Genomic DNA, 14,048 nt, shown 5'->3' with positions numbered 1-14,048 from the left:
TAATGTCGGTATTGCAAGTATTGATACTTCTATTCACACTTGAGATCAGTTTGGATCAACCAGGTAACCAGATGAAGACCACATTTAGGCTGCATTTAGTCACAAATTTGGATAACAGTGTTGCCAGTGTGACAAACATTTAAAGGCACAATATGTAATTTTTTGCCTCTAAAGGTCGCATATTCAAAACGTTGCAAAATTTTGCGCATGGGAGATGTTGTATTCACGTCTACAGCCGGTGGAAAAGAATACGGATGGGATTTGGGCAGAAATCATGTTTGTGGATGAGATTATTAGCATTACTGTAGTATGAAGCTGAGCTGGAACAAGTGCTGTGCGAGCAGAAATGAGGCTGCTGAAGCAATTGCTAATGAGAGACGAGCACGACACACGCCTCGAGAGCAGCAGAACTTTTATTATGCTGCAGTCGCCGTTTCCACTTCTGGTCAAGCGTACAGGGGGTAAAGCATCACTGTTTTAGCAAATTAGATACATTTGTGTGTTGAGAGTTGTTATAATGCTACTCTGTGTTCTCTCCGCGACTACTATGAGACACTTCACAGACGCTGCAGTAACCTAGATCGATATTAGGCATGGTAAAATATGGTACTAGTGGTAAATCAAGAAAACGAGATTTAAACAATAGGACTTACTGTGTTGAGCTATATAACATAATTAGTTTTCTGTCGATGAATGTATCCATCCAAACAGATGTTCCCTTGTCTAATAAAACACATAATATATTAAAGCATCTTTGGAGATTCCATGGTTTCTACAAAATAAAACCAAAATGTGGGTATGATGACATTAATAGGCGACACATGGACACGGTCCGTGTCCTGGTTTAAACATTCTTGGAAACATTTGGGACAATGTAAGTACACAAGTCAAAATATATAACTTTGTTCTAGTGTTTTTTGGATATTTGAATCCAAAAATCTTACATATTTTGCCTTTAAAATTAATAGAAGATAAAACATCTAATATTTAGTTTAACCTCCTGAGGTTGACAGTCATTTTCTGAAGGTTAAGCACCCCATTAACTGACCATTTGTCTAAAGAAAAAATCTTTGTGAAAAGTGCCTAGCAGTGCATGGAATGAAATACACATCCAACACATGCAACAGCAAATCCTCTTTTCATGATAATGGAGGTTGAAGAATCATGACTCATCCATGCTGAGTAAGCATATGGGCTTTAGCGGTTCGAGTCACAGAATAAAGTCAATTTTGAGACCATAACATCAGTTACATAATATACATATGGGCCTATATCTGATGATTTAAGTGCCAGGCTTTACCTCCGAGGGCAGCAGAAGCTTGCTTAGATAAACAGACTATTTCAGGAAGTGTTGTATATTTGATCACAACCTTGTGTGCTGATTTATGCCCTCTGCATGTTTTTTTGTTGTTGTTGTTGCTTATAATAAAGTTAAGGCTAGACAGACATTATGTATCTGACGTAATGTCTACACAAACTATGTAAATTGTGGAAACTATGTGCAATAGCAATAAATTATTTCTCGTTTGTGTAAGCAGAGCTGAAATCCAATTTATTCCCACAAGTATCATTTATAGTCCAGATGATGCAGTGAGAATATTAGGATTGTTGTGGTCGCCGTCGTCCGTGCTATATCTTGCTCTCAGACTGCTGTGTATATATATATATATATATATATATATATATATATATATATATATATATATATATATATATATATATATATATATATATATATATATACACATACACAGTGGGTACGGAAAGTATTCAGACCCCCTTTAATTTTTTCACTCTTTGTTATATTGCTGCCATTTGCTAAAATCATTTAAGTTAATTTTTTTTCCCTCATTAATGTACACACAGCACCCCATATTGACAGAAAAACACAGAATTGTCGACATTTTTGCAGATTTATTAAAAAATAAAGACTGAAATATCACATGGTCCTAAGTATTCAGACCCTTTGCTGTGACATTCATAAATTTAACTCAGGTGCTGTCCATTTCTTTTGCTCATACTTGAGATGGTTCTACACCTACATAAGAGTCCAGCTGTGTTTGATTATACTGATTGGACTTGATTAGGAAAGCCACACACCTGTCTATATAAGACCTTACAGCTCACAGTGCATGTCAGAGCAAATGAGAATCATGAGGTCAAAGGAACTGTCTGAAGAGCTCAGAGACAGAATTGTGGCGGTATGTGTGGAGAAAACCAGGCACTGCTCATCACCTGTCCAATACAGTCCCAACAGTGAAGCATGGTGGTGGCAGCATCATGCTGTGGGGGTGTTTTTCAGCTGCAGGGACAGGACGACTGGTTGCAATCGAGGGAAAGATGAATGCGGCCAAGTACAGGGATATCCTGGATGAAAACCTTCTCCAGAGTGCTCAGGACCTCAGACTGGGCCGAAGGTTTACCTTCCAACAAGACAATGACCCTAAGCACACAGCTAAAATAATGAAGGAGTGGCTTCACAACAACTCTGTGACTGTTCTTGAATGGCCCAGCCAGAGCCCTGACTTAAACCCAATTGAGCATCTCTGGAGAGACCTAAAAATGGCTGTCCACCAACGTTTACCATCCAACCTGACAGAACTGGAGAGGATCTGCAAGGAGAAATGGCAGAGGATCCCCAAATCCAGGTGTGAAAAACTTGTTGCATCTTTTCCAAAAAGACTCATGGCTGTATTAGATCAAAAGGGTGCTTCTACTTAATACTGAGCAAAGGGTCTGAATGCTTAGGACCATGTGATATTTCAGTTTTTCTGTGTTTTTCTGTCAATATGGGTTGCTGTGTGTACATTAATGAGGGAAAAAAAATGAACTTAAATGATTTTAGCAAATGGCTGCAATATAACAAAGAGTGAAAAATTGAAGGGTGTCTGAATGCTTTCCGTACCCACTGATTTTTTTTAAACGTTGGGTTTAGTCTTTCACAATGCGGTTGGATAAAAAGGAATAGCAGGGTCTCTGCGAGTAATTGGATCAGGTGGTATGGTTTCACAAAGATAACAAGTCAAACCCATTACTACTGAATAAGAATGGACAGCCAGCAGATTTGAATACTTTTATTATAGTGTGGCTGCATTAATATTTTCAACAGCAGGTGTTTTCGGAAATGCCGGGTGGTGTCTGAGGAACGATGACCTTGGGAAATATCCATAGCGATGAGAGGATGCATTCGGATTTGTTTGAAAATGTTTCAGATGGCTATCGGCCACTCCAGACCGAGATTAAACAGAGCAAAATGATAACAGTATTGAACTCACCACAAATCAATGTCTGCTATGTGATGGAACCTGGCCTAAACTCTTTTTCTATATGTGCTGGTCCCTACTCACATTTTATTGTGTGGCAGAAGAAAAAAAACACCACTGTGGGTTCATTCATTGTGATGTAATCTCTTGGCGAAGAATGTTAATCTCTCTGTCTCTCATCTGTCACAATGATGGATCTTATTGTTTCACTACTTTAAGCCTTTATCTTTCATTAAAGTGTGACATTTATTTCACAGAGTGTTTTTCTGCATACGGATGGCCTGAGTTAACACTGGGAAAATAAAGCCATTGAAATGGATGACTTTCCAATACACAGAGCCTTTGGTAGCAAAGAGGAAATGTAGTCATTTTCAGATCTCCCTGGAGACATTCCTGAAATAAATTAGCAAAAAAAATTTTTTTTTTCACTGTTGCTGAAACGGATGGGAGGCTAGATATCCCTGAAGGCATGATCGAAAAAATCTGTCAAAAAAATTTAAATATCATTATAATTATTGTGTCTTGAGACTGAGAAACTGAGCATATCTTATCAGGTATATTTATTATACTGGCTAATTTAAAATCTCTACATCCTTACAATGATTTAAAGCATTGAGAATTTATGTTCTTACACACCTTTACCTCATATAGAGGAGACGGGGGCTAATTGTTACATGTTTTACTTCGCTGAATATTTCAATTTCTGTACAGGCCCATACATTAAACTCTAGGCTACAAATAAGCTATTGAACCTTTTGGATTGAACTATTGATTATTGCCCAGACAAAAAAAAAAAAAAAAAGAAAAGTTTGACCTTTTGTTGACACTTAATGGGGTATGTTGATGATGCCAACATACAAATTCACAGCAAAAGCACATAATACTTTGATCACTAACATTGGTTTCTAGATGAAGAGCTTAGTGTGATCAGTGACAAGGTTATTTCACAGACGTTCTTCAGAACAGAAAAACATATGTTGGTACAAAAACAAAAAACATGAGACATTCATTTTAGCTCATTTCAGCAGGCCTCCATGGGAGCGATATTGTTTCTAGCTGAATAATGTTGAAATCACTATAAGTTGCTGGTATATTCATCTTATTTAAATATTTCAGTGTCAAACTGGCCATATCTCTGTCATCATATTAATAAAGGGAGATAAATGAGTGCATGCTGGCAAATCAGATGAGCCAAGTTATGAATCAAATCTGTTACAAGACTTCCTCGAATAAGGGAAACCTTGCGTTTTCCCCAGAAAGAGGGCAGGATTATGATTGGAGAATCCCCATCCATATTGTTGACATAAATCAATTTGGTCTGCATTGAGGCTGAAATTAGTTTAGTGCCAGAAGGTAGGAAATGTAAAGAAATAAAGAAGTTTGTCTGCATGTGTTAAAGGAAAGGCTGAAAAAAAGGGTTGGCAAATCCAACATACTGTAAGAGAAACCAAGCTGTTGTAGCTTTTGGGAGGAAGAAAGCAACTCTATAGATTATTGATGCCATTGTGACACCACAGACGCAATTCTGTAAACATGTACACATCTCTTGACGGGAAGTCGGTAAGTAATTGTATGTCAGCAACAAAATAGACAATAAAAGTCAGACAGGCCTTAGAGCTATGCATTGAACAGCCTACTGACTCCAGGGCCACTTTGGCAGTCAGTGTGACAGCTCCATTAGTGTTAATGACAGTGTGTGATACTCCCTGAAACAACTATACCTGGGAAATAACATCAACAGTTGCTTCTGAAGAGAGCATTTGATTCTAAATAGGTATACTTCATGTTAGACTCTTCTAGTCGCTTTATCTCACTTGTTTAGAGCACTTTTACATGCAACATATCATTTAATGCAATATGCTCTTTGGTGAAGTGGAAACCAAAGAGTCAAGGTTTGGATGGTTAGTATTGCCCAGTGAGTTCTTGCTGGTAAAGGCTAAAACAAAACCATCCTGGACCTTTCTTTATTGACAGTATTTGTGGATTTTTTATGAATAATATAATATAATATAATATAATATAATATAATATAATATAATATAACATAATATAATATAACATAATATAATATAATATAACATAATATAATATAATATAATATAACATAATATAATATAATATAATATAATATAATATAATATAATATAATATAATATAATATAATATAATATAATATAAATGTATTTTCCAGCTTCTCCCGAGTGATTCACATGGCATTTATAGCTCCGGTTTTTAGCTCAAAAATGCCAGTGATAAGAGCCTCTCAGGAACTATCAGATTTATATATTACGACCTTCTCCCAGAGACTGTGGTTAAACAAAAGGCCAGAAGATTATGTTGGAAAAAATACCATGTTACCTTAAATGAATGAACCTAGATTAAGTCACAGTGAGGGATATTATATATATATAATACTTTGTGGATCTGTTGCAGTCCAGCTGCTGACAGTTTACAGAGCTGAGTTAAACATATTCACCAAATCTGTAAGCATTGCACTTGGTAGAAAGAATTATGAATACCGCTTAACATTTCTGAGGCGACATTTTGCACAGCTGTCATGACTATGATTTTATTCACAGGCAATCCAGGGTTTAGCTGCTGATGGTGCTTGACTGAAGTTGAAGTGTGAATTACTTCTAATGTGGAGGGCATCCCTGCTCAATGGCCATACGGTGACTACATGGGAAGATTCTGCATATATCAAGAGAAGAGACATAATCAACCTGAAATAGAGGCTCATTTCAGTTAGAGTGCAGGGTAAAACTCTAGGTGTATATTCAAACACATTATCATGAAGCAGGTTTAAGTGGCTACCTGGGAAAGCTTGAGTTTAGTTTGAGCCAGCCTTGGATTTTCAGTGTGATGAAAGTGGATATATTTTTATGCTAACACAGTGACATCTCTCGTAATACAGTCTCATTCCAAAAAATGTCAGTTCTGACAAAAAATATATTATTTGTATACACACTTTTGTTCATCAGTTAGATTTTTTTTGGTAATACTTTACAATAAGTTAACTACATTAACATGAAAAATACTTCTAAAGCATCTATTAATCTTAGTTAATGCTAAGTTCAACATTTATTAAAACATTATTTAAAAAAATATATGTATTTGTAACTATTATGTAATTGACCTGAACTAACATGAACTAACAATGGACAGGTTTGTGTTTATTAACTAATGTTAACAAAGATGAATAAATACTGTAACAAATGTATTGCTATATGTTAGTTAATGCATTAACTATTGTACCTTATAGTGTTACATTTTATTATTTGATTAAAAATAAAGTGAAAATAGTCATATAATTTTTTTTTTTTAAATAATTTAAATTTAAAATAATATTTTTTTCTATTTTAATATATTTTAAAATGTAATTTATTCCTGTGATGGCAAAGCTGAATTACAACAGCAGCCATTAGTACAGTCTTCAGTGTCCCAAGCTTTTGAACGTACATATATACTAAAAATCCTAATTAATCAACCAGACTGGCACCAACAATCATGCCACTTTCAAAGTCACTTAAATCACCTTTCTTCCCCATTCTGATGCTCAGTTTGAACTTCTGCAGATTGTCCTGTAGGCTTGTGATTGGCTAATTAGATATTTGAACAGGCATATCTAATAAAGTGGCCAGTGAGTGTATATATCATGGATGGGCAACTGGCGGCCAGCAGTATCTTTAAATACGGTCTGCTGATCGTGATCAGTTTGAATATATTTGAAAAATGAAAAGATTGCTTTCAGATTAGGATGTTAATTCTAACCCCAACCAGGAGGGCGCTAGTTCCTGCCAATCACCATAGTAATAAAAGCATAGTAGGATGTGCACGCTAATGTGAACCAAAATGAGCAAAAAGAAAATAAAAATTGACAATGAAAATCATGTTTTTTAGTTAAGATGGGAAACAGATTATCTTTTTACTGAGTTCAAGGGGGCATCCATGTGTTTGGTTTGTTTGGAAACAAAATCTGTAATCAAGGTAAACCGCCATTACACAGCTGCTCATAAAGAGAAGTATGAAAGATACACCGGTGATGCTAGAATTGCTCTCATCTCAGATTTAAAAGGTAAAATACATCGTTACAAACAACAAAATCTGGATTCGCTGGACTTCAGAAGAGTGGCATTAACTGTCCAGTACTGCACTGCATAATACATCATAATACAAAACGTAACCTTTTTCACAACGGATTTTTGTCTAATCCGGTAAATTTGACACACTTCCCTGCCTGCGAGGAGATGCACAAATATGCTAATGAATGTGAGAAGTTTTTTGCCAAGTATAGAAAAGAAATTGAGAGTCTACAAGAGCAATTCAAAATTTGCTTCCAGGACTTTCACATCATGCAGCCTCGCATAAACTTCTTCGCAGACCCTCTGACCGTGGCTGTCAGTGATGCAGCTAGAACTCTTCTTTCAGGCAAGGCGCAACAAGAGGGTGTTTGAATTTTGGAAAACGAGTCCCGATTTCCCTCCTCAAAGATTTTGCACTTAATGCTCAGCATGTTTGGCATCTCTTATATCTGTGAAAGTAGTTTCTTAACAATAAAGCACATCAAATCAAAAGAGAGAAACAGGCTGACAGATGACACTCTCTTTCAGTTACTGCAAGTTGGCTGTACAAACTTTCAGATTGACATTGATTCATTTGGGCACCAACAGTTTCTTTTTGATAGTGGGAATATGTCTAAACTGAATGGTAAATTTCTTTGGGGGCAGTGGTGAATGCAGAAAGTGTATGATGGGTGGGCTAGAATAATTCACATCACCCCAGGTATTTCACAGCTTAAATTGGAAGAAAAAAAAAAAAAAGACAGGTCCCTGAGCAGCACTTTAAATGTCCATGACTTAAAAGTGAAGAGTGAGATAAAGATTAAACAGGTCATGAACACGTCAAAGCAAATGGGCATTGTTACCAGTGCGTTAGTTTTTGGTTTGTATAACGTTATTCTAATGTTCCCATAACATTATTATAAAGTTTCTAGAATGTTAGTTTTTGGTTACCTGAATGTTATTCTAATGTTAATCTAACATTTCCAGATTGTTAGTTTTTGGTTCCCAGAACGTTATTCTAACGCCAGTCTAACGTTCGCAGAACATAATTTTTTGGTTTGTATAATGTTACTCTAACATTCCTAGAACGTTAGTTTTTGGTTCCCAGATCATTATTCTAATGTTCCCAGAACGTTAACAGAGACTGACAAACAGCTGGCAAACAGTAGTTCTGGGAACATTAGATTAATGTTAGAATAACGTTCAGGGAACCAAAAAAAAAAATGTTCTGGGAATGTCAGAATAACGTTAGAATAACGTTCTGGGAAACAAAACATAACGTTCTGGAAATGATGTTTTATTAACAAAGTTCGGGAGGAACACATTCAAATGACCTAACTAATCATCACATCACTTCAACCAGCAGTCATCAGTCAGCAATCGACATATCTACCCAATCAGCATGAGTGGAGACCTATATATAAAGGCAGTTGACTCACCTATGTTTTTTTGACCGTTTTCAGCATCCCTCCACCACCCCGTCTCCTCACACTCACCTGGTTACTTTCCTAAACCAGAAATATGGGGGAAGTACTCTGGCTTCATGCCAAATACAGAGCTCTGAGCCCTCTCCTCGGACAGCACGCCAAATACGCACACTATTACTATCCGATACGCATACTATTATCTATCTGATTAAGTATAAACTTGTGAAATGTTATAATAACATTCTGAGAACATCATAATAACATTATACAAACAAAAAACTAACGTTCTGGGAATGTTAGAGTAACGTTTTGAGAATGTTATAATAATGTACTGAGAACCAAAAACTAACACTCTGGAAATGTTAGAATAACGTTGAGATATACAAACCAAAAACCGACGTTCTGAAAACGTTATAATAACTTTATGAGAACATGAAAATAACGTTATACCATTCAAAAACTAACATTCTGAGAATGTTAGATTAACATTAGAATAACATTAGATTAACGTTAGATTTATGTTCTGGGAACCAAAAACTAACATTCTGGAAACGTTAGAATAATGTCCTGGGAACCAAAAACTAACATTCTGGAAACGTTATAATAACAATATGAGAAACTTAAAATAACATTATACGAACCAAAAACTAATGTTCTGGCAATGTTAAATTAACATTAGAATAACGTTAGATTAACGTTAGAATGTTCTGGGAGCCAAAAACTGACTGTGGCGAGGGGGGCGTGGTTCAGCGAGGTCTGCGGCGGGAGAGAGCATCGGGAGATCTTTGGTGAGTGAGCGAGTTAAATGTAAATCACGAACACCTGTTTCTCATTTCAGTAATTGGCGCGGAGACAGGTTAAAACGCCGCGAGAAGCAGGAGTCGGCGAGAGAGAGGGGAACTGCTGACTGAGCAGCTGGTGCACGACTAACTGGAGTGAAGCCCATTGTGGATTGTACAGCCGTGACCAGGAGTGAAGCCCTTTGTGGATTGTATATGCCGTGACTGGAGTGAAGCCCTTTGTGGATTATTTTATTTGCTGTTGTGCCTTGCACAGTTTTTGTTGGGCGTTTCTAATTCTTGAAATAAAACTCAGTCAGCAGTTGAACGCCGACCCTGTCCCCTTCCTTCCTACACATAAGAACATTAGTTGTATTACACTGGTGCCGAAACCCGGGAAGGAAGCTGGGTGGCCGCTGCCATGCAATCTTCGTCCTCCCCATCGACATTTGCGGAAGTCATCGCGTCCCTCGCGGTCCTGCATCAGGAACAACATCGAGCCCTGCTGGACCTGCGCACCGACCAAGAACGTCGCTTCCAAGCCATCGTGCAGGCCCAGCAGGAGGACCGCGAGAGGTTCCGGAGCTGGATTGACCGGGAGGTTCACCAGGAGACCATCGGGCAGCCGGCCGCGCCTACCCACCTGCCGTTGAACAAAATGGGGCCGTCGGACGACCCCGAGGCCTTCCTCGACTTATTTGAGCGGTCAGCCGAGGCAAGTGGCTGGCCGCGGGACCAATGGGCCATGAGGCTGGTCCCCCTCCTCTCGGGGGAATCGCAGGTGGCGGCGCAGCAGCTGCCAGCAGAGAACCTCCTGGTCTTTGACGACCTTCGGCGGGCCATCGTTCAGCGGGTCGGCCGGACCCCAGAGCAACATCGTCAACGCTTCCGCTCCCTGGACCTGGGTGAGTCCGGCCGGCCCTTCGTGTTGGCCCAACAGCTCCGGGACTCGTGCCGCAAATGGCTACTGGCTGAGGGAAGCGACGTGGACCGGATTATCGATCGCGTGGTACTGGAGCAGTTTATCACTCGGCTCCCCAAGAAAACAGCCGAGTGGGTCCAGTGCCACCGCCCCACGTCGCTGGACTCAGCCATCGAACTGGCGGAGGACCACATGGTGGCGTGCCAAGGGGTCGGCGAACCCCTACCATCCGCCTCTCTCTCTCCTTCTTTTAATTCCCCCTCTCTCTCTAAACCTGTCCCTCTACCCAGGTCTCGTCCGCCCGGCCCACCACGTGTTCCGCCCCGGGGACGGGGCGGAACGGAACAGGGCCCGTATTATGGACCAAGAGCCCCGCCCAGGGGGGCGGGACTCCCTGCTGCCGGGCCGGACTCCGCTCCTGCTTCTCCCCTCTCTTCGCGTCAACCATTTAACCCGCTCCCTGCCACAAGAGCGGCGGGCAGGTCTGGGCCGGCCTGTTGGCGTTGCGGGGACCCGGAGCACTTTGTGGACAGGTGTCCAGTGATGGAGGTTGGGACGTTGATCCGGGTCCCGGACGATCCGCAGGCTGCCCCCGGTCAAGCTGGCGAGTACCAAATACCTGTGAGTGTCAAGGGGGGTACCTATCAGGCTTTGGTGGACTCAGGATGTAACCAAACCTCGGTGCATCAAAGCCTGATTTCGTCCGGGGCATTGGATACAGGCCGCTTGGTTAAGGTGAGGTGTGTGCATGGGGATGTGGTGAAATATCCGTTAGTGCCCGTCATTATTCAATTTAGGGGTCAAAAGCATAGTGTGGAGGTGGCAGTTAATCCGCACCTCCGGCATCCGATAATTTTGGGGACGAATTGGCCTGCATTTAATAAATTATTTATGCTCGGATGCCTCTTGGGGGGAAAAATCGCGGGATAAGGAGGTGCGAGTGCTGGCGGGAGAGACTGATCAGGGACCGGTGAGTTCGGCTTCAGGGGAACAGAGCGAAATTGGAAGACTTATTCTTTCGGATCGCGATGACTTTCCCCTGGAACAGTCTCACAATGAGACGCTAAAAAACGCGTTTGAAAAGGTCAGCACCATCGATGGTCAGCCTCTCCAGCCTGGGCGTCCACTTTCTTATCCGTATTTTGCGATCATAAAAGATAGGTTGTATCGAGTGACCCAGGACACTCAGACAAAAGAAGATACGACCCAATTATTAGTTCCAAGGAGCCGCAGGGAAATGCTTTTCCACGCGGCTCATTCTAATCCGATGGCTGGGCATTTAGGACAAACGGCAACACTAAATCGTCTCATGACCCGATTCTTTTGGCCGGGCATTCACGAGAATGTGCGCAGGTGGTGCGCGTCTTGTCGGGAATGTCAGTTGGTTAACCCACCGGCCACCCCAAAAGCGCCGTTGCGCCCCCTCCCATTAATGCAGGTCCCCTTCGAAAGAATTGGTATGGACCTCATCGGGCCATTAGAGCGATCAGCAAGAGGGCATCGCTTTGCATTAGTCATTGTGGATTATGCAACGCGATATCCTGAAGCAGTGCCACTCCGCAACATTTCTGCTAAGAGTGTTGCGGATGCACTGTTTAGTTTAATCTCCCGAGTGGGGGTTCCGAAAGAAATCCTCACTGATCAAGGCACGGCGTTTATGTCACGCACGTTACGCGAACTTTACGAATTGTTGGGCATTAAATCCGTGCGTACCAGCGTCTTTCACCCACAAACGGACGGCCTGGTCGAACGGTTTAATCGCACGCTTAAATCCATGATTCGTAAATTCGTTCAAGAGGACGCCAAAAATTGGGATAAGTGGTTAGAACCTCTGTTATTTGCAGTGCGAGAGGTCCCGCAAGCCTCCACGGGGTTTTCCCCTTCGAGCTTCTCTTTGGACGCCAGCCCCGGGGGGTATTAGACGTCCTAAGAGAGACTTGGGAGGACGGACCGTCTCAGGCCAAAAATGAAATTCAGTATGTGCTGGACTTGAGAGCAAAACTCCACACGTTGGGGCGGCTGTCTATGGAGAATTTGTTACAAGCCCAGCACAGACAAAGCCAGCTGTATAACAGGGGAACTAACTTGCGCAAATTTTCACCGGGAGATAAAGTACTTGTATTGCTTCCCACTTCAAGCTCGAAATTACTTGCAAAGTGGCAAGGACCGTTTGTGGTGACACGGCAAGTCGGTGAGCTCGATTATGAGGTTGTGCGTTCCGATAGGAGAGGAGCACGTCAGATTTACCACCTCAATCTCCTTAAAAAATGGAATGAGGCGGAATCAGTGATGCTGGCGACGGTGATTAGCGGAGAGGATGATCTCGGGCCAGAGGCGAATGTCAAAAAACAGTCCCTCGCTCTGGCCCCAGGGGGAGATCACCTCTCGCCCTCACAGCTCACTGATTTATCCAAGTTACAAGCAGAGTTTGCAGACGTGTTTTCTCCCCTACCGGGCCGTACAAACCTCATTCAGCACCACATCGAGACAGAGCCGGGCGTGGTGGTTCGCAGCCGGCCGTATAGATTGCCTGAACACAAGAAAAATGTAGTGCAGGCAGAATTAGAAGCTATGCTTGAAATGGGAGTAATAGAAGAGTCCAGCAGTAACTGGGCGAGCCCGATAGTTTTAGTTCCCAAGACGGACGGTTCAGTTCGGTTCTGTGTGGACTATCGCAAGGTGAACGCAGTGTCGAAATTCGACGCGTATCCAATGCCTCGGGTGGACGAGTTGCTTGACCGGCTAGGTACGGCTCGATTTTATTCGACACTGGACTTAACGAAAGGGTATTGGCAGATCCCCTTGTCGCCATTATCCAAAGAAAAGACGGCTTTCACGACGCCGTTTGGATTACACCAATTCGTCACCCTTCCGTTCGGGTTGTTCGGGGCACCGGCTACCTTTCAGCGTCTCATGGATACAATTTTGCGGCCCCATGGTGCATATGCTGCTGCCTATCTGGACGATATTATTATCTTCAGTAATGACTGGCAGCGGCATATGCAGCATTTGAGGGCCGTCCTGAGATCGCTGAGGGGAGCCGGGCTCACGGCCAACCCGAAGAAGTGTGCGATTGGGCGCGTGGAAGTAAGGTATCTGGGCTTCCACTTGGGGCATGGACAGGTGCGTCCCCAAATTGATAAGACGGCAGCGATTGCGACCTGTCCGCGCCCCAAGACCAAAAAGGAGGTTAGACAGTTCCTCGGGCTGGCGGGATATTATAGGAGGTTTGTTCCTAATTATTCGGCCCTCACCAGCTCGTTGACTGATCTAACCAAAAAGGATGCGCCAGATACGGTCCAGTGGACGGAGCTGTGCCAGCAGGCCTTCACCCAGGTGAAGGCTGCTCTATGTGGCGGGCCATTGCTTCACTCTCCTGATTTTTCTCTCCCTTTTCTGTTGCAGACTGACGCGTCGGACAGGGGGCTGGGTGCTGTCCTGTCCCAGGAGATAGAGGGTGAGGAATGGCCGGTGCTGTACATTAGCCGTAAGCTCTCAAAGAGAGAAGCTAAGTACAGCACCGTTGAGAAAGAGTGTTTGGCTATTAGATGGGCCGTCCTCACCCTCCGCTATTATCTCCTGGGGCGGGAATTCAC

At 42.1% G+C, this 14,048-nt stretch overlaps 1 protein-coding gene across 1 annotated transcript in view; it reads left to right on the top strand.

The window, feature by feature from the left end:
• LOC137010544 (neurotrophin receptor-interacting factor homolog) overlaps positions 1 to 10,996 on the top strand; it is a 32,300-nt gene extending 21,304 nt beyond the window's left edge. The window contains exons 2-3 of the mRNA XM_067372616.1: positions 9,590 to 10,891; positions 10,986 to 10,996. Of these exons, the coding sequence (XP_067228717.1) occupies positions 9,952 to 10,891; positions 10,986 to 10,996 (951 nt within the window). The 5' untranslated portion in view covers positions 9,590 to 9,951. The remainder of the gene's footprint in view (positions 1 to 9,589; positions 10,892 to 10,985) is intronic.
• Positions 10,997 to 14,048: the final 3,052 nt, after the last annotated feature.

Source organism: Chanodichthys erythropterus, chromosome 21 (assembly GCF_024489055.1).
Source record: "Chanodichthys erythropterus isolate Z2021 chromosome 21, ASM2448905v1, whole genome shotgun sequence".
Taxonomy (NCBI): Eukaryota; Metazoa; Chordata; class Actinopteri; order Cypriniformes; family Xenocyprididae; genus Chanodichthys; species Chanodichthys erythropterus.
This window is presented reverse-complemented; position numbering and strand designations above follow the sequence as displayed.